Consider the following 18,750-nt stretch of genomic DNA (forward strand, 5'->3'; position numbering starts at 1 on the left):
AGCAATAGTTCATACTCTGCACATATTCTGTGTAGAAACATTTTAACCTATAGCATATTCAGTACTTAACTTTCAATACTAAGTTTAGGTTTTCAGCTACTTGACAACATGTCTTATATCCTTAGTAGCCCCTCAGCTAGTGCCAGTTTGCATCTCCATGCTGCATAAGTGCTAAAATGGCTTTAGGCAAGGAAATACATTTGTGACCACATGTCATTAGGGCAGTTAAGGGGCCATTTGTGTTTTTATATATATATATATATATATATATATATATATATATATATATATATATACTGTATATGGGTGGGGGATCCTGAAGGTGATCCACTCAGAGCTGTAACTAGGCTGAGTAAACAGGGTGACTATCCCAGAAGCAAGCTGTTAGGCGGTATGAATTTACAGTACCATCATTGATTTATGAAGCTGAGTTATCACTGCTTTATAAATGAACGCCAAAACTGCATCATTCGCAATCATAGCTGGTGCATTCAGTGTGTGTGTGTAATAGTTATTGTGTCAAGCTAATTGTTCCACTTGTGGCTGTATAGCTTTTATTATCCTCAACTTAATGAAACCTCCCCCTTCCTTCTCCTTAACTTTGAGTTGAGAGGGGTTTCAGTTTGAAGAATTGCACATGCCAGCAGAAGACCTAACTATAGTTTAGCAATCCATTGGATGCTTGATATATGATGCAGGCTGGAGGTACTGAATCTTGCCAGCAATGGAAAAAGCTTAGCAAAAGTATTATGTGTAGAAATGCACTCACATCCCATGATATCCCTTTACACTACCTTCCAATAATTACAGAGATATCAGAAGAGTAGCTTAATGTGTAATGAAGTCCTTTTACATCGCCTATTTACAGTTTTGTCACCAGAATTATGCCCCCCATTGGAGGGACAGATTTTAGTTGTACACTGTAAATGCCACTAAGTCTAGACCTTTCTGTGTACTCCACATGACTATGTATGCTTCTTTGGGGCTGCAAACAGTGTTGCTAGGTATTGTTCTCTAAGAATATGCAAAGGGAAAGAATTGTGTGATAGACTGAGATATGTAAAAAATGCCAAAAGTCAAATTTCATGGGGTTAAGTCCCACAAACCCCTTGTGTGAATGCTACTACTATACCCCCAAATATACATATCCCTTCTACCATTGTATCCACATTTAAAAAAAATGACTAATAATTTTATAAGCATTGGAATCTGTGCTCTATGGGATTCTTTAATCTTTGAGAAGGGGCTCACGCAAACTTTCAGCACAGAAGGAAAATAATTTGCATCTACATACCAATCCTTTGATGATACTGCTTCAGTGGTTTCTTCCTAAAAATATTTTGTAAGAGAAACGACTTACTATGCCAGCAGAATACATGCAACCAATAATTATTATTTAACTTTCTGAATGTTGCCAACTGCTCTCTATTGCTACATCATGTCATTTCAGCTCACACATACTCTCTGTGTCTTGTGAAATGCATCACTGTAATTTTATGTCATCTTCTCTGATGCCACAGTTAATAGCCAATTATTGTGCTCTTTCAGCAAGTGTGGTGCTTTATGTGACTCCCAAAGTAATTGTTCTACATTTAAATATTCCTTTCATACATACTTTACAACTATAAATGGGATGCAATGCTGTGAATCTGACTGTTCATGTTAGAAGACTTCATTCTGCTCATATAGTCTATCCTGAATCGAATACATTTATGTTGAAGGCATTGTTTAACAGAATGGTGGTTTGGAAATTGACTCAGTTTAAATTTCTCATGACTTGATACTTTCTGACAGAATACTTTGAATGTGCCTTATCCTCACTAGTTAATGTTGCAGCTAAGGTCCATTAAGTAACTAAGAATACTCCTTAAGGGCTGTTCATGTGTTATTACAGTTACTCACCTTTTTTTTCGCAGATCATATCTGCGTTTAAGTTCCCTGCCACAACTCCCCTCCCCCACGCTTGTTGTTGGCCTGTCACTTCCCATTCCATCACTTGTGCTTTTTCTGTCTCCCTGGGCTCATCTCTTTCTGATGAACAGCAGTGGGTGCTTCAGTGAAAGGGCCTTGTGTAGTCAGTCATTGTCGACAAATAGATTCCCACATCCATTATCTGCACAGACCTCATTTTATCCTTCAGTGGCTGTGAGGAATTTATCAGGCATTATAATGGATTACAGAGCACAGCCAGTGGACCAGCTTGTACTGATGTCTGCACCACGATGGCTGGCTTTTTGGTATCTTCTTCCCTTTGTTCCTCCGGATGTCAGTGAACAGTATCGCTCCAACCAAGGAGACCAGACAGAACAGCAGAGTAGAAACTACAAAGTGCAAAAGGCAGCTGTAATTCAGGTAAAAGAAAACACTTTATACTGTAAAAATCAAACAGTGGAACAATCCAGTATGCTGACTGTATCCATATAATACACCGTGTTATTGTCCTTAACCCCACGGAGGTCATGGAGGTTTTTCCTTGTACTCTGTATTTAAATGGAGATCAATGGTATAAGAATATTTTAGTATTACAGCAGAAATTATTTTCATTGGCTGCTTTAATAATGAGACAACCATTTATTTACCAATATTATCACAAATAACCACAACATTAATATTTTCTATATATCCTACATGTGATTCATCTAAAGTACACTATTTTGCTATACTTCTAGAGTACTATGGCAGTAAACTGCTAATGTTACATCCCCCAGTTTGAAATGAAAAGTGTATTCATAACATGCTGCATGGATTAAGGTGTGTGTGTGTGTGTGTGTGTGTGTGTGTGTGTGTGTGTGTGTGTGTGTGTGTGTGTGTGTGTGTGCATACAAGCATCTTATTTGTCTTGTAGACATCATGCCAGAAAAATAACATACTGGCTACTGTATAGAGCCGAACTATAAGCAACATATAATGCTGTACTCACACAATGAGTAATGAAAACTACAGCTGATGGGAAATGCTTGTCATGCATATAAATGATACCTGACAAACTGAAAGAGAAAAACACTAGAAATGCAATGAAATATTTCTTACAAGGAGAATGAAGAGTTTTTTAAGAAGTGAACCAGAAATGAGAAATTATTAGGCAGCAATGTAGGACTGTGGTATTTCAGAAGAGCTAGTAATAAGGCAGGCACAGACAGGGAGTACAATTACTGAGAAAGGGAGGCACAACAAAAGAAAACAGCTACAGACAGGCAAAGGACAGGACTATAGTCGCTCAATAAGGAGGTCGAAGGTGGAATTCTGATGTGCCAAAGGAAGACCTGATGCAAAGAAGAGCAGTGCTGATGTGAACACAAATCTTTACTCGCAGCTGATATGAACATCACGCTCTGAGTAGCTTTTTCTCTGTAGTACACAATCACTGCCCTTTTAGCTGGCTATAATGTACTGTAGTTATATTTTTTGCTGCTGACCCCTGTGCTGTGAAACTGTTATAGTTTCAGTACATATGTAATCTGCATTTAATGTAGGGTGAGTGTGAGAAATGGCAAAGACTTGGTAGCTCTTATAATGTGTGTGTTTATTTGTGTGTGTGTGTGTGTGTGGGGGGGGGGGGGCAGTTCACTGTTTTGGCAAGTAATACTCAACTCACCTTCACCTGACTACAGCATAGTTTTGGTTGTTTACCATGGAGCTAATACTTCAAAATAAGGGGGTACAGGGGGAAGCACCACATAAGGCATTGTGTATGATAGATATGAATGTGTGCAAATGCTTTTGAGTATAAATTATGTGTTTTTTTGTTAGTGGTGTGTTTTGTTTGTATATACACTTTTAGGTTAGTTTTATTTGGCGGGTAGCAATCAGAAGGGGAAACTCAAACATTTCCCTTTGTAATCAGTAGCGATTTGGGGTTTCACATTTTGGCAGGTTGTTGTTGAGATTGGGAGAGCTAGCAGTTTAAGTCTGTATTTCAGATTATAATCAATGTGGGATCTACAAAATGAAATTGTTAAATGAGAAGTTACACTTCTTCAATATGAGCACAACTCTTAATTGTCTTCTGCTTTATAGAACATTCCTGAATTTGCCTCACATTTATTCCATTTTCCTCATAAAATGTTTGATTTTCTGGTAAATCTCTGAAGGTTAAAGTCAGTTGATAATGTCAGACAGAGTTTCATGCTTCTGATTAATCAAAAAGTGCATGCTGATGCAAAGTATGTTGTTGTTGTATCTTTCGGCTTTTCCCGGTTAGGGTTCGCCACTGTGGAACTCCGGTCCGCTAATAATTGGTAATTGATTTTTACGTGCTGAGTTACCAGCCCCGATGCACAACCTTCAAAGTATGTTGTTATATTAACCTTTTCAGTGAATTATAACAGTATTTAAAAATTATCTCTGATATTTGCCCTTGGATAGCTAATTATTTTGGCTTTGACCCTGATTTTTGAGCAAAGAAGTTGAAAGCTGTGACTATGTGTGAAGCAGGACTTGACCATGAGCTGTGTGGTTTTGGGTAAATCCTGATGCATTCAAGGTGATTATAATACTGTGGATGAATTTAAAGATTTGTTTATATTGCAAAGTAGATACAGTATTAGTGTGCGTTCTCCTCCTTTCTCTCTTTTTGACTGTGGGTGTGTGTGCATATACAATACATACATAAAATATATATGCAATTAATGTGGTCAGACTGTCTTGTGAGTCAATGTTATATGGTCGAAATGAATTGAATGAGTCATGACTGTCTGAAAGTGTATAATGACAAAATGGTATATTTGTCTTCCTGTTGGATCCATGTTAAAATCCATTCAAGTGTTGCAGCATACAAGGTTTGGGGGAGAATGATGACATTTACCCTGTGATGGACTGGAATTCCATTCAGGACTGGGTTCACATCTTACTCCAGTTACTTGCAGCGATATGCCATGACCCCCCCACCCCAACATAGGATAAAAACCGATATGGAGAATGTACAAGAAATACATCACTTATTTTTAGCTAAGAATGTGAGTTTAGGGGTGATAGCTTTAATGCCTGTGCCACTTTTTTGTTGTTAATGGCTTCCAGCAAATGAAAGCCATTGTGACAGATAACTCTTCCCAAATGATATGCAGTTTAACAATGTTAGAAGTGTAACATTCTTGTCATCTGACTGGCTGGTTTGGTGTTTTTTTCCTCTCTTTTACAAATGGATATAAATACCAAGACAAGATGTGGGTAACTAATTTTTTTGCCCACAGTGGGTGGGTTTGTTTGGTCAAGAAAGCACAGTCCAAGTGACTAAACTCCACCCCCCCCCCTCCATGGATGGCTGTATTAAATAACACAGACCTCACATGGTGTGTCACTACTACACAATGGCATTATGTTAAATGAATTGTTTTATAAATAACTTCATTGTTTGTCTTTTCGGCTTTTCCCAGTTAAAGTTCATCACAGTGGAACTCCGGTCCGCTAATGATTGGCAGGAGATTTTTATGGTGCCAAGTTGCCAGTCCGATGCCCAACCTTCAATGAAGGCATGCCCATTCACGCATGTCTTTCGAATGCCACTCAACTGCGGGGAGGACATGCAGACTCCTCACAGAAAGCACTCCAGCTGAGAATCGAACAGGAGAACCTCTTGCTGTGAGGCAACAATGCTACCGCTGCATCACCGCAGCTACTTTATAAATAACTATAAATAACTTAATTGTACTGATCACAAATACTTGCTGTTCATGTCTGCAATGATACTACCTAGCATAGAGTTTTTTCAGAATGTACTACATATCAAAATGCCCTCAATATGATAGCAATTTCTTAGTATACACTTATGGTGTGAGTTATCCTACTGCTAGTGTGGTTACTGCAAATTTTTTATCTGCCCAGATTTAACATACTATTGTTAAAAGTATTCCTTTTTCTTTAGTTTATATTTGCAAGAGGGCTGATTTAAAATTAAAGCTACATTTTAGATACCTTTCCCTGCTTAGCAGTGTTAAACATTGCATCTATTTTTATGTTATAATCTCTACTGAATTTGTTGGAGAGATTAAATGATTTTTGACTCATTTTTGCACAAGCGGTTGGGATATCATTTCAACAGTAACAATCATCTAGAGCAGGGGTGTCGAACCTTTTGGCTTGCCGGGGCTGCATTGAGTGAATAGAAATTGTCTTGGAGCCACAAATAAACTATATCATATAGTTAACTCCTTTGCTGCTGTGGGTGACCAAAATCAACCTCCTGGCTGTACTGTAGGTGCATTCGAACAATGAATAACTGTAATAAATAGCAAACTAAAAAGATAGAGTCAGCATACTGTGACCTGAAAAACTTTTATTAATAAATAAACAATGAAAAACAGACTGGTTTTGGCTGGACAATATCACAGCCTTCCTCAGTGTGAAACAAGTAAATCAATCATTGTTGTTTAAATATACCCATCTCAAAGCTCATTGGTTCTTCCTAAAATTGTTCATTAAGACCAGGTGGAAATAATCCTCCTAGTTTGACAATCCATTTCTTTTCTTTATTATTTAAAATGGAATGCCAGCCTGTCTTATTGGATCGATTCCCTTTTATAATGTCAATGACCATAAAAGAAAATTTGGCAGTCTTATGTACCAGTTGGTGTTTGAAAAGTGCATTGTGAACCTTTTTGTTCTTGATACTACTGATATGTTCTGATATTCGTAGTCTGAGTGGACGGGAGGTTTGTCCAATATAGAATGAGCCACAATTACATGTGGCCAAATATACAAGCCAATCACTGCTGCAATTGGCAAAAAATTAAGATCATAAACCAAAGCACAGTTTCTGCTAGAAAATTGTTTTGATTTACATACATAATTACAACTGGTGCAATGGCCACAAGGAAAACAACCCGTCAGTGGTTCACCAGTCAATGTGGTCTGAAGAAATTGTGAGTTATTATTCACATTGCTACGTTTATAGTAACTGAAACAGGAACTTAGGTTTTTACCTTTGCAGAAAGAGAATAAACATCTGTCTGGTATAATACTAGCCACCTCATAATCACATTGCAGAATATTCCAGTGTCTATGCACACTTTGGATCAAAGTATCCAAGTTTCTGGCATAGGTAGTTACAAACCTGATGGGTTGTGGTGCAATAACTGCATGATCGTTATAACTCAGTAGTTCCTGTATATCAAGTGCATTGACATAATTGCTGGCATTCACCACATGTCCCATACTGTAGCCACGGGATTTAAACCTACTGGTCAAATCCGTCCTCTGTTGCTGGAAGGAAGCATCGTGAGAGCAAATACGCTTCATTCTGGTAAATTGTGATTTGGGACTGTTACGTGCAATGTGTGGCGGGTGAAAACTGGAGGCATGGAGGATGGTATTATACTGGGGATACTTCCTGAATACTTCTGTACCTAGTGTGTGATCAGGTAGTCTGTTTATTAATACATCCAAAAAGGTAATAGTATTCAAATCATAATGTACTGTGAACTGTAAACCCCATATATTGTTGTTCAAATAGGATATAAAATTAATTAGTTGATATTCCTCACCCTTCCACACCATCCAACAATTTTACTAAACCAACCAGAAAGGAATTGAAATCTGGTTGATATAGACCTGCCACCTCAAGCCAATAAACCAATGCATCCAAACCTGCTTGATGAGGAATGTTGGTATATAAGGCACTTACATCAAGCGTACACATAAACCAACCAGGCTCGAGTTGAGTATCTGAAATAATCTGTAAAAAGTTAGTGGTGTCCTGCAAACGTGATCGTACTACATATAACAAGGGCTTCAGATGTTTGGTAAGGTATAAAGACAATGGTTCGGTAATGTAATCTTTCCCTGATACAATCGGTCTACCAGGTGGATTCACAGGGTCCTTGTGGATTTTGGATAGAAAATAAATATATTGAGATGCCGAATCTTGAATCATAAGCTGATGCATAGTATCATTAGTAATGATAAAAAAAAATTACACAAACATCTTAGATCTCTAAGATCAAATGTTTGGCACTCTAAACTGTTTAAGGCGTATATTGCCAAAGGGATAACTCCACTAACTTTTTACAGGGTCTATATCAACCAGATTTCAATTCCTTTCTGGTTGGTTTAGCAAAACATGTTTTAACTAACAACGTCTTCTTCTATCAAGATATTTGTTATTGGCAAACAAAAGGCACAGCAATGGGGGCATCATTTGCCCCGATATATGCGGATTTATTTATGGCCTATGTTGAAAAATATATTATTTATGATTGCCAAAACAATGTTTTTCTTGAACATATTGACATCTGGAGACGTTATCTGGACGATTGTTGGATGGTGTGGAAGGGTGAGGAATATCAACTAATTAATTTTATATCATATTTGAACAACAATATATGGGGTTTACAGTTCACTGTACATTATGATTTGAATACTATTACCTTTTTGGATGTATTAATAAACAGACTACCTGACCACACACTAGGTACAGAAGTATTCAGGAAGTATCCCCAGTATAATACCATCCTCCATGCCTCCAGTTTTCACCCGCCACACATTGCACGTAACATTCCCAAATCACAATTTATCAGAATGAAGCGTATTTGCTCTCATGATTCTTCCTTCCAGCAACAGAGGACAGATTTGACCAGTAGGTTTAAATCCCGTGGCTACAGTATGGGACATGTGGTGAATGCCAGCAATGATGTCAATGCACTTGATAGACAGGAACTACTGAGTTATAACGATCATACAGTTATTGCACCACAACCCATCAGGTTTTGTAACTACCTATGCCAGAAACTCGGATACTTTGATCCAAAGTGTGCATAGACACTGGAATATTCTGCAATGTGATTATGAGGTGGCTAGTATTATACCAGACAGATGTTTATTCTCTTTCTGCAAAGGTAAAAACCTAAGTTCCTGTTTCAGTCACTATAAATGTAGCAATGTGAAAAATAACTCAATTTCTTCAGACCACATTGACTGGTGAACCATTGACGGGTTGTTTTCCTTGTGGCCATTGCACCAATTGTAATTATGTATGTAAATCAAAACAATTTTCTAGCAGAAACTGTGCTTTGGCTTATGATCTTAATTTTTTTGCCAATTGCAGCAGTGATTGGCTTGTATATTTGGCCACATGTAATTGTGGCTCAGTCTGTATTGGACAAACCTCCCGTCCACTCAGACTACGAATATCAGAACATATCAGTAGTATCAAGAACAAAAAGGTTCACAATGCACTTTTCAAACACCAACTGGTACATAAGACTGCCAAATTTTCTTTTATGGTCATTGACATTATAAAAGGGAATCGACCCAATAAAACAGGCTGGCATTCCATTTTAAATACTAAAGAAAAGAAGTGGATTGCAAACTAGGAGGATTATTTCCACCTGGTCTTAATGAACAATTTTAGGAAGAACCAATGAGCTTTGAGATGGGTATATTTAAACAACGATTGATTTACTTGTTTCACACTGAGGAAGGCTGTGATATTGTCCAGCCGAAACCGGTCTGTTTTTCGTTGTTTATTTATTAATAAAAGTTTTTCAGGTCACAGTATGCTGACTCTATCTTTTTGGTTTGCTGGTTATTTGGTTTGAGCCGTGCATTTGCCTCCGTGCAGGAGGTTTCCTTTAGATGTTACACTTAACTGTAATAAATGCCTAATATTCGCCGTAAAATTCTAATTCCAGTTCTTAATCTAACAGTAGTTGATATTTTTGTTTTTACAAATAAACAGGTATGGAACCCTTCCTAGGTATATAAAGTCGCACACTAGCCTACAGCAGAACATCTGTACATATTAGTAATCAATATCTCTAAAATCTTGTAGCATGCTTTATTATGGAATCCATCTCACCTGTGTATCCCCCACAATTGAATTTACCCAGAATTACATCTTTAAGTTGATAAACTTGACAGTTGTGATATCTGTCAAGTCAGGGAATTTATGAGCAAAAGTGATGCATTAAAATAGGAAAGAATCCATTTACTTCTGGCAGTTCAAATTCACACTTGCATTTCCCTGCAAAAAGCACCTGGAGACCCCCCCCCCCCCCACCACCACACACACAGAATAATGTGTTGCAACTAACAACCAATACACAATTCAGCATGAGATGACATAAGTGTAACAGCCTACCAGACATTTGAAGCTTCACTTTCACAGAATTACAGTACTGAATTTGCTAACAATTTTAGTAATTCTGTGAAGTCTGTCTGCAAGAAAATAGCTACAAAATCTCACATCACCACAAACACATTATATGAACAATGTCCATAAAGCCTAGAAAATAATCATTTGTACGTCATGACTATAGATTAATACTCAATACAGAAATGACATTTGTGTAAGCTGACCACTAGTACGATTTACTCACTTATTTTCCATTGTCACACTGGTTGCACTCATACCTCTCAACCTCTTAGAGCACAAAATCTGGACAAGGACATAAATAAACGTGGGACAAAGGGCCAAAAATAGGGACAGTTTTTAAATATTGCTATTACAGACTCCTTTTGTTCTGCTAGCATTTGAAAGGACACCAGAACTGGTTAACCAGTCCTTCTTCCTTGAGTGGAGAACTTTAGGAGGTACAGGTGGCTTTTGACATTCTTTTTCCAGGAAACATAACTTAATCATCTGCATGTCACATTACATGAGACAGCAGATACTCTGATATGTTATTGTTGAAAAGCCTTCTGCCCCTCTTGAAAACAAACAAATAGAAGCACACTACCTTTCTTATTTTGAAATGCACAGTGAAAACAGAACCAGCATCTATACTGGTGATTGGTAAGCACTTGAAAATGATTTTAGCTTCATTCAGTCTGTAGATTTTTTAGCCAAAGGAGACTTGTTGGATACTGAAGATACTTTGTGCCATATGTTACCATCCTTTGTACACCCATATGATGCTTAATTGTATGATGGTCATATCTGCAGTGAGAAAGGCGCAATATGCTCTCCTGAGGATGTGATGACAAATTGTTCAACACAATTGTTAATAGAATAATCTGATACTGTACAACATGTAATCCACAGGGATAAACCCATAACATACCAGAGAGAAAAATAAATACATAGATAAGGCATAAAAATCATATGGCAGAATTTCGTATTTTGTTCCAAAAGACTATATACACTGGCACCTTTGACAATAATGACCTTCTAATAAGTGACACCTCTTGCAAATAACTCTTTTTACAGCATAATCAGACTAATCAATAATCAAGCCACAGTGGTGCAGCGGTTAGCATTGTTGGCTTACAGCAAGATGTTCTCCTGTTCGATTCTCGGCTGGAGCACTTTCTGTGTGGAGTCTGCATGTCCTCCCCGTGGTCGAGTGATGTTAAAGACATGCAGGTAGGTGCAAGCATGAATGGGGCGTGCCTTTGTTGAAGGTTGGTCTTCGGGCTGGCAACACGGCACCGTAAAATCCACTGCCAATCATGAGCGGACCGGAGTTGCGCTGTGACGACCCCTAACCGGGAAAAGCCAAAAGACTTTTTTTATCAAACTAATCAATAATCAACTCTTTCGCTACAACAAGTGATTACTATTAATATTCGCACATGACAAATTATGTACATGAACTGCTTGACAATTACAACACTATTTTTTCTATAAATATTAAAGCAATACAAATTCACCATAGAATTGAAGTTAATTAATTATCCTAAGATCAAGATCAATTGTCGGGCAGAAAATGATCTACAAGGGTATAGCTACCTAGAGCAGACCTACAACTTGCCTTTTGTGTTGGTGGAGAGCTTACATGACCATATCTACATAATGTTCACTTCTTCCACTTTCATTCCAAATGTATTCACTACATCAGAAACTGATTAACCTACAGAGATTACTATTTGTAGCCAAGCTCCACCCAAATAGATGGTAATGCATCATCTCAGAGTTTACTTTAAGGCTTCATTTCAACAGATGTACGTTATTCCATAGTAACTGGTGTATGTGTGAGTAAACTGCATTCCTTTTCTTAAAAAGTTCATTGCACTATAACCATACAAAGTATTGTTTTATGCAGCCCAGCACTAATAGTACATAACTATTGTCAGTCGTACTGCCAAACCAGCTGAGTAACATGAATAAACTCAGTTCTCCCCAAACAACATAATTTTAAACAGCAACTGTGGCTTCTGAGAAAATATTCAGCATCTGCTCTTCAATAGTCAGATATTCTATTCATGTATTTATAGCCACGTGTATGAGCATCCTGCAAAGATTATCTTCCTGGGTCTGTCTATGTGCATTGATTCTGAAGTTATCACTTTACTGATTCATAGTCTGTACCACTTCAGATTACATTCTGATTTTCTATTTTTTTGCAGGAGAAATATCAGTAAGTCTCTAATTGTATTGTCTAGGTAATGACAAATTATTTTCACTGAACTCAGGATTTCAGGCCAAATTTCAATAAAACCTGCATTTCTCATGCACACACACACACACACACACACACACACACACACACACACACACACACACACACACACACACACACACACACACACACACACACACACACACACACACACACACACACACACACACACACTCCACACTTACCTATTAATACAGTTAGTGCTGTCCCTTTCAAAGGCAATGCATCTCTCTTCAGCACGGACACACACATACTGATTCTTCTGCGCAAACACACAGATCCAGGTTTGGCGTGAAAAAAACAAAGCAGGAAGGGTGCTTTGGCACGTGCACAGCGACATTGTGGTTACAGGTCACCGATGTGAAAAACAAATTAAAAAAAATTGTTTTGGCACATGCATACAGTTGCAGTTAAAGGTCACGGGCCGAATGAAAAAGCTCTGAGGGCTGCATGTGGCCCGTGGGCCGTGGGTTGGACATGTTTGATCTAGAGCTAATGTTCACACTGCTGAGTGGCTAGCCATGCCACGGTTATTCTTCCTTACCACTCATATACACAGCCAATTCTGAGTGTCCATTCCTCCTACTGCATGTCTTTGGAATATGAAATGAAATTAGAGTACCCCGAGAAAACCCAAGTGAACACAGTGAGGACATACAGACTGTGCACAGAAGGCACCCCAGCTCAGAAATGAATTGGAGAACCCCTTTCACTGAAGCGACACCTCTACTTGTTGCAGCATATTAGAGGTAAAATCTTACCATTGTACGAATGTTACAAATCTCTAGTGAAGGTGTGTTGGCCACTTGTAAATAAGGAGATGCATGCTAAGGCTGATATATAAAGGAAGTAGTTTTGCATAAATGATAGGTACTAGAAGTACCACAGCAAAAAGTTCATAGAGGATCAGATCAGCTTAATAAGACAATGGCTGCAGGCTGTTGGTGGTGTTGTGTGCTAAAACATGATGGGGTGGACATATCCAGGTCATCGTTGCTTATCTTCTCATGTGCAAGACTGACTGGTAAAGAACTGTGATGATTTGTTGTCAAAAATGGTATCAGTAACAGCATTATCATTCCCTCTTCATAGCTAAGGGCCATGGAGCTAATCTACCAGTGCTATGGGAAAGTTCCTGCATTGTAGACAATTAAATTATGGGAGTTCTGGCTTCATTAGTTTGCAACAGAGTTGGAACTTTACTGTGCATGTATTATGAACTAAGTAGGCCAACAGGCATGCAGTTCCTTCATAGAGTTCTTACAGAGATGTGATACATTTGCTGTAAAAACAGTCGAACATGTATCTAGTAATTTAAAAAGTAAGCTGCATTTTATTTCTGAGGTGATTATGTGAAAACTGTGAACAATGAAGGAATTTGAAGGTATTTATTTATCTTTTGTTAAGCTGATTGTCCCACTAGGCTAGTAGCCTATTTTTAGGGGAGACCTTGGGTGGTATTTATTCTATTAGGGGAAATTTGGCCAGGGCATCAGGGAACTTCCCCTACTAGTCATTGCTGTGAGTGCGACCCATTTTGGAGGAGCACTTCCTGTTTTTGTTTTATGTGCAGAGGTGGCCCAGAGAAACAGGGAGACAGATGGAGAGAGAAGGAGATGATGGAGTAGTGAAAGAAATGAAGGAGAAAGCAAATATTAAGATGGTAGAATGTGTATATGATTCTGAGGAAATGTTTCAAAGAAGCCTGTTTGATGGAGATAAGTAAGCAAATGATGGATGTATAATTACAACCCTCCAGTTGGGAGGGTTGCAGAATGATTTACTTAAAGAAATGGTGGTGCATAGTGAGCCAGAAATTGAAGGAGATGTTTTCTGGGGGGACATTATGGAGAAAATACAAAATGTTGATGAAGAGACAATCCTGAAGAATAGTGGTGAGATGGAAAAGAAAACATAAACAAAGAGTAAAAGAAAGACAGAAAATGTGGAGTAGCAGTAAAGAAGGTAAAAGTAAATGAAAAACAGAAGGTATGTAGTAAGGATTGAAAGTAAAGATGACAAGAAAATGGACAGGTATGAAGTGTGGGACAATTTAATAGCTCCTTTGAGTGTAAAAGAACATGAAGTAGGAGCATTTTGTGACATTATAGTCGAGACAGTTTTTTTCAATGGAAAATTTTCTTGGAGAATAGGAAAAAAGAAAGACTGTAACCCATGGAATATTTATATAATAAAACCGGTGCAGTGGTACAGAGGTTAGAGTTGTTGCCTTACAGTACAAGGTTCTCCATTTTGATTCTCATCTGGGGTGCCTTCTTTGCGGAGAATGCATGTCCTCCCTGTGTTCGTGTGGGTTTTCTCTGGGTGCTCCAGTTTCCTCCCACATTCCAAAGACATGCATCTGAAGTGTTTCTCCCAAGGCCTCTGCTGAAAATGGGCTCTGTCCCAGGCAGACTTTACTGGTAAACAAATGTTAAATAAATAAAATAGAAAAATTAACAGGGAAACAAAAAAGAAGATTCATGTGCAATTTCAAACAGAGGTAGAGAGAGAGACTTTGAAAAGACATTTGAAAGTTTTATGTAAAGAAGTACTGGACGTTGCAAACGTTTATGACAAGAGGGGTTTATTGACTGGTGGTTGAGATTATAATACTGTATTAAAAATAGAAAGAGAACAAATTATATGTGTGTGTGTGTGTGTGTGTGTGTGTGTGTGTGTGTGTGTGTGTGTGTGTGTGTGTGTGTGTGTGCATATATATATATATATATATATATATATATATATATATATATATATATATATATATATATACAGATATGTGTGTGTGTGTGTGTGTGTGTATGTGTGTGTGTGTGTGTGTGTGTACCAAGCATGATAAATGTGGAAGGGAATAGGAGTGTTGTAAAATACTGGGGTCAACCTAAAACATGTTTTTTTTTTTTTTTTTTTTTTTTTGTGAAAAAGGACATTTGATAAGTAACTGCGGCAAAGGTAAATGTTATATTTTTGGGAAAATGGGACATGATACAAAAATGTGAATTGATATGTTATAACTGTAACAAAATTGGACATTTATGGATGGGTTGCAAAAAAAGAAAACAGTAAGGAAAAAGAAAGAGAATGAAATGAACAAAGAAGACATTTTATTACTAGTAGAAATAGAAGAAAACCTGGATGAGAAAAAATAATTAAGAGGACATAGAAGAAGATTCTGAAATAAGTGACAAAGAGGCGATCTCTGCTTAACATACAAGGCCATGTCAAACCCTGAGCTGCTGGACATGCCCCACTTAAAGAAATCCCAATCCCTCAGAGCCACATGCTCCAGGGATCTAAACCTTGTCATCACAATGAACAAAACATGCTGGAGGGATGGGTTCCTGACCCAGAGACTCCTCATACTCTGGAATAGACTGCCCATACATGCCAAGCAGAGCACCTCCTTGGCCTCTTCAGAAGGAACCTTGATGATTGGATAGGCGATAGGAAATTCACCCCAGGATCATGTCAGTCGTCCTGCTAGACAGGGGTCCAGGGAAGTAAATATTGCGGGAAGAAATATCCAGGGAATTGTTATAGCTAGGCTTGCATAGGCCTAAGGGCCGATAGCCTAGGACCAACCTATGAACCTATAAGAAGGCAAACTGGGAGATAGCAAAAGGGAGGGAGAATTCTATTGGTAAAAGGGCAAAAGACAGAATAAGAACATTTAAAGAGATAAGTACAAAAAAAAGGGAAATGGATGAAAAAGAATACATATAACTAAGGACTGGGGCTTGGTATAATGGTTAAGGTGTGTGACTCACAAACACACGGTACAGTGTTGGATTTTCACATTTGGGAAGGAAATTGATTAGGCTTAGAATGGCCTGTTATGAAAGCTAGCCTAGTAACTAGCCATGAACTTATGAAACCATGAATCTAAGGAAAAGGGAAAATGAAAATTTTAGAGTGCTTTCTGTAAATGTGAATAGTATTAAGAATATAGTAAGAAGAATAGGAATTTTTGGAGTGTTGTAATGCGTGTGATGTAGTGTAATTATATTAGAAGCTACAAGTTTTTTAACAAATGAAGAAATCTTACAAACAGAGAAAGTATGGGGAGGAAAGATAATCTATAATTTGGGAAATGAGAGATGTTCTGGAATAGCTGTATTCTGTAGAAATACAGTAAAGATATCAGATGCAACTTTAGCAAAAATGGGAAGATTAACCAGTGCAGATTTAAAATGGAATAGACAAGTATACTGATTATATGCTTATACTAACTGTAAAGTAAGGGAAAGCTTATTTCATCAGATTTTAGACTAAGTAAATATAAGTATGAATATTATAATAACTGGAGACTTTAACTGTGATTTAAGAGGCAAGGGTAAAAAGAAAAAAAAAATGATATATGAAAAATATTAAAAGTTATAAGATTTGTTAAGTTAAGACTTTGAGACAAAAAATCATGGACTAACAAAAGGGGTACGTATAGAACTGAAATAGATTATTTTATAGTATCTGAAGGTCTAGTTAAAGGAGAAGGGGAGGTAGTTGAAAAAAGATTTTCTGATCATTTTGCAATGATCTACTGATAAAAGAAAACAAGGAATATATAGAAATAGGCAAAGGAGTAAAAAAGATAAGTGAGAAATCATTGAATGAAGAAGGAACGAGATTAATAATGTAGTAATGGAAAGATCATAGTACTACGAGTACATTTTATAAAAATTGGTCTGAATGGTAGATGATATTTAAGAAGAATATAAAATGTTTTTTTTATAGTGGCAATATGATGTGAGAAAAATAGAAAAAGAAAAATATAAAAGAACATATAACGATACATTGGGAGATTTAGAACAAAATGATAGATGGTACTATGACTAAGAAAAATAATTTTATGAAAGAAGTCAAGAAAAAATACAAGAATTGTTATATAAACAAAGATATTTTTTACAAGGAAAAAGAGAAGTATCTTCAAGTTGCTTAAGCAGATTAGTAAAGGAAGGTGGTAGTGTAATAAGAGAAATAAAAAATGCAAAAGGATAAAAAGAAAGATCTCAGGAAATGATTATGAATAGTGTAGTGCAATATGTACAAGAAATATTTAAAGAAAAAAGAAGGTAGTGAAAAAAAGATGCAGGCTAGTTAACAGAAAAAGAGAGTAAAGAGTTGGAAAATGAGATTTCTTTAAATGAGCTAGATGAAGAGTATTAGGACAAATATAGAGATTCAGGTGCAGGCCCAGATAAAATAGGGTATGAAATGTTTAAAAAATTTAAGGGATTGGCAAAAAAAATATTTAAAAAAAATTTTGAATTAATGGTTAAATGATGGTCATATGCATAAAGAATTTTGTAGTGGAATACTTAAATTCATATGGAATAAGGAAGCTAGAAGAGAATAAAAGACTGGAGACCAATAGTATTGAATAATAATGATTATAAGATATTTATGAAAATAATACAAAACAGATTTGAAACTAAAATGGAAAATATTAGGGAAGATAGCATATACAGTATAAAGGGTAAGGGTTGTTAGGAATTATTTATGATAGAGAACTGTGGATGATATTATGAACAGAAAAGAAGAAGCAGCAATCATGATAAGAGACCTTAATAAGGCATTTGACACAATCGATCATTAAATATTATGGATAATAATGAAATAATATAATTCCTAACACCCCCAAACCCGGTAAACACCATAGCATATACTGAGGTATTTGCAAGATCTCTCTACAGCCAAACTGATAGTTGTGGAGAGCAAACTTGTCCGTTTGTATTTAGAATAAGGCAAACTCAAAAGACAAGCCACTCTGGTAGAATCACAATATCAGTTGGTTATACAACAAAAGAAAATAAAACTTGGCCAAGTGTAGGAGGAACAAAGCTATACATACTAAATGCCTACTGACAAATCTAAACAGGCAGCCAAGAGGATTAATTAATACTTCAAAGGCTAAATTTGAAGAAAAAATAGCTAATTAGGCACAGGACAATCAAAAAGCTTTCTACAGCTATGTCCATAACCTCAGAGGAAATGCATAACAATGTGCAGAACTTACTGTAAGTAGAAATGGAAATCTCACATAACACAATCCCCCCAACCATTACTAGAGAACAGGTCATCAATGTACTTTCCAAGGCCAAGAACACTGCATTGATGGGCCCCAATAACATCCTTGATGTTTAATAAATAGCATGAAATATTACCTCTCTGGTCCACTTGAATTACTTTTCAACTGGAGCCTTCAATCAGATTTTGTGCCCAAGGAATGGAAGATGGCTACAGTCAGGAAGTCCAATCAGTGATCCGGATAACTACAGGCCCATTAGTCTTACCAGCCTTATATGTAAGGCTATGGAAAGAATCATCACAGACATGATAAATAAGAACATAGGTAACCTCAATATGCTGGATCTGTCACAATTTGGCTTTGTTAAAAGGACATGCATATAACATCTGG

At 37.0% G+C, this 18,750-nt stretch overlaps 1 protein-coding gene across 5 annotated transcripts in view; it reads left to right on the plus strand.

Moving 5' to 3' along the window:
- Positions 1–18,750, plus strand: part of TMCC2 (transmembrane and coiled-coil domain family 2) — a 1,263,302-nt gene that overhangs the window by 1,027,516 nt on the left and 217,036 nt on the right. Inside the window, exon 1 of one of the 5 annotated variants that reach the window (XM_044076804.1) lies at positions 1,983–2,352. The exons of the other annotated variants lie outside the window; for them this stretch is intronic. Within the exon in view, the coding sequence (XP_043932739.1) occupies positions 2,035–2,352 (318 nt within the window). The 5' untranslated portion in view covers positions 1,983–2,034. Of the gene's footprint in view, positions 1–1,982; positions 2,353–18,750 lie in introns of those variants that run through there. 5 annotated transcript variants of the gene reach the window in all.

Source organism: Protopterus annectens, chromosome 7.part0, assembly GCF_019279795.1.
Source record: "Protopterus annectens isolate FY-2018-M chromosome 7.part0, PAN1.0, whole genome shotgun sequence".
Lineage (NCBI taxonomy): Eukaryota > Metazoa > Chordata > Ceratodontiformes > Protopteridae > Protopterus > Protopterus annectens.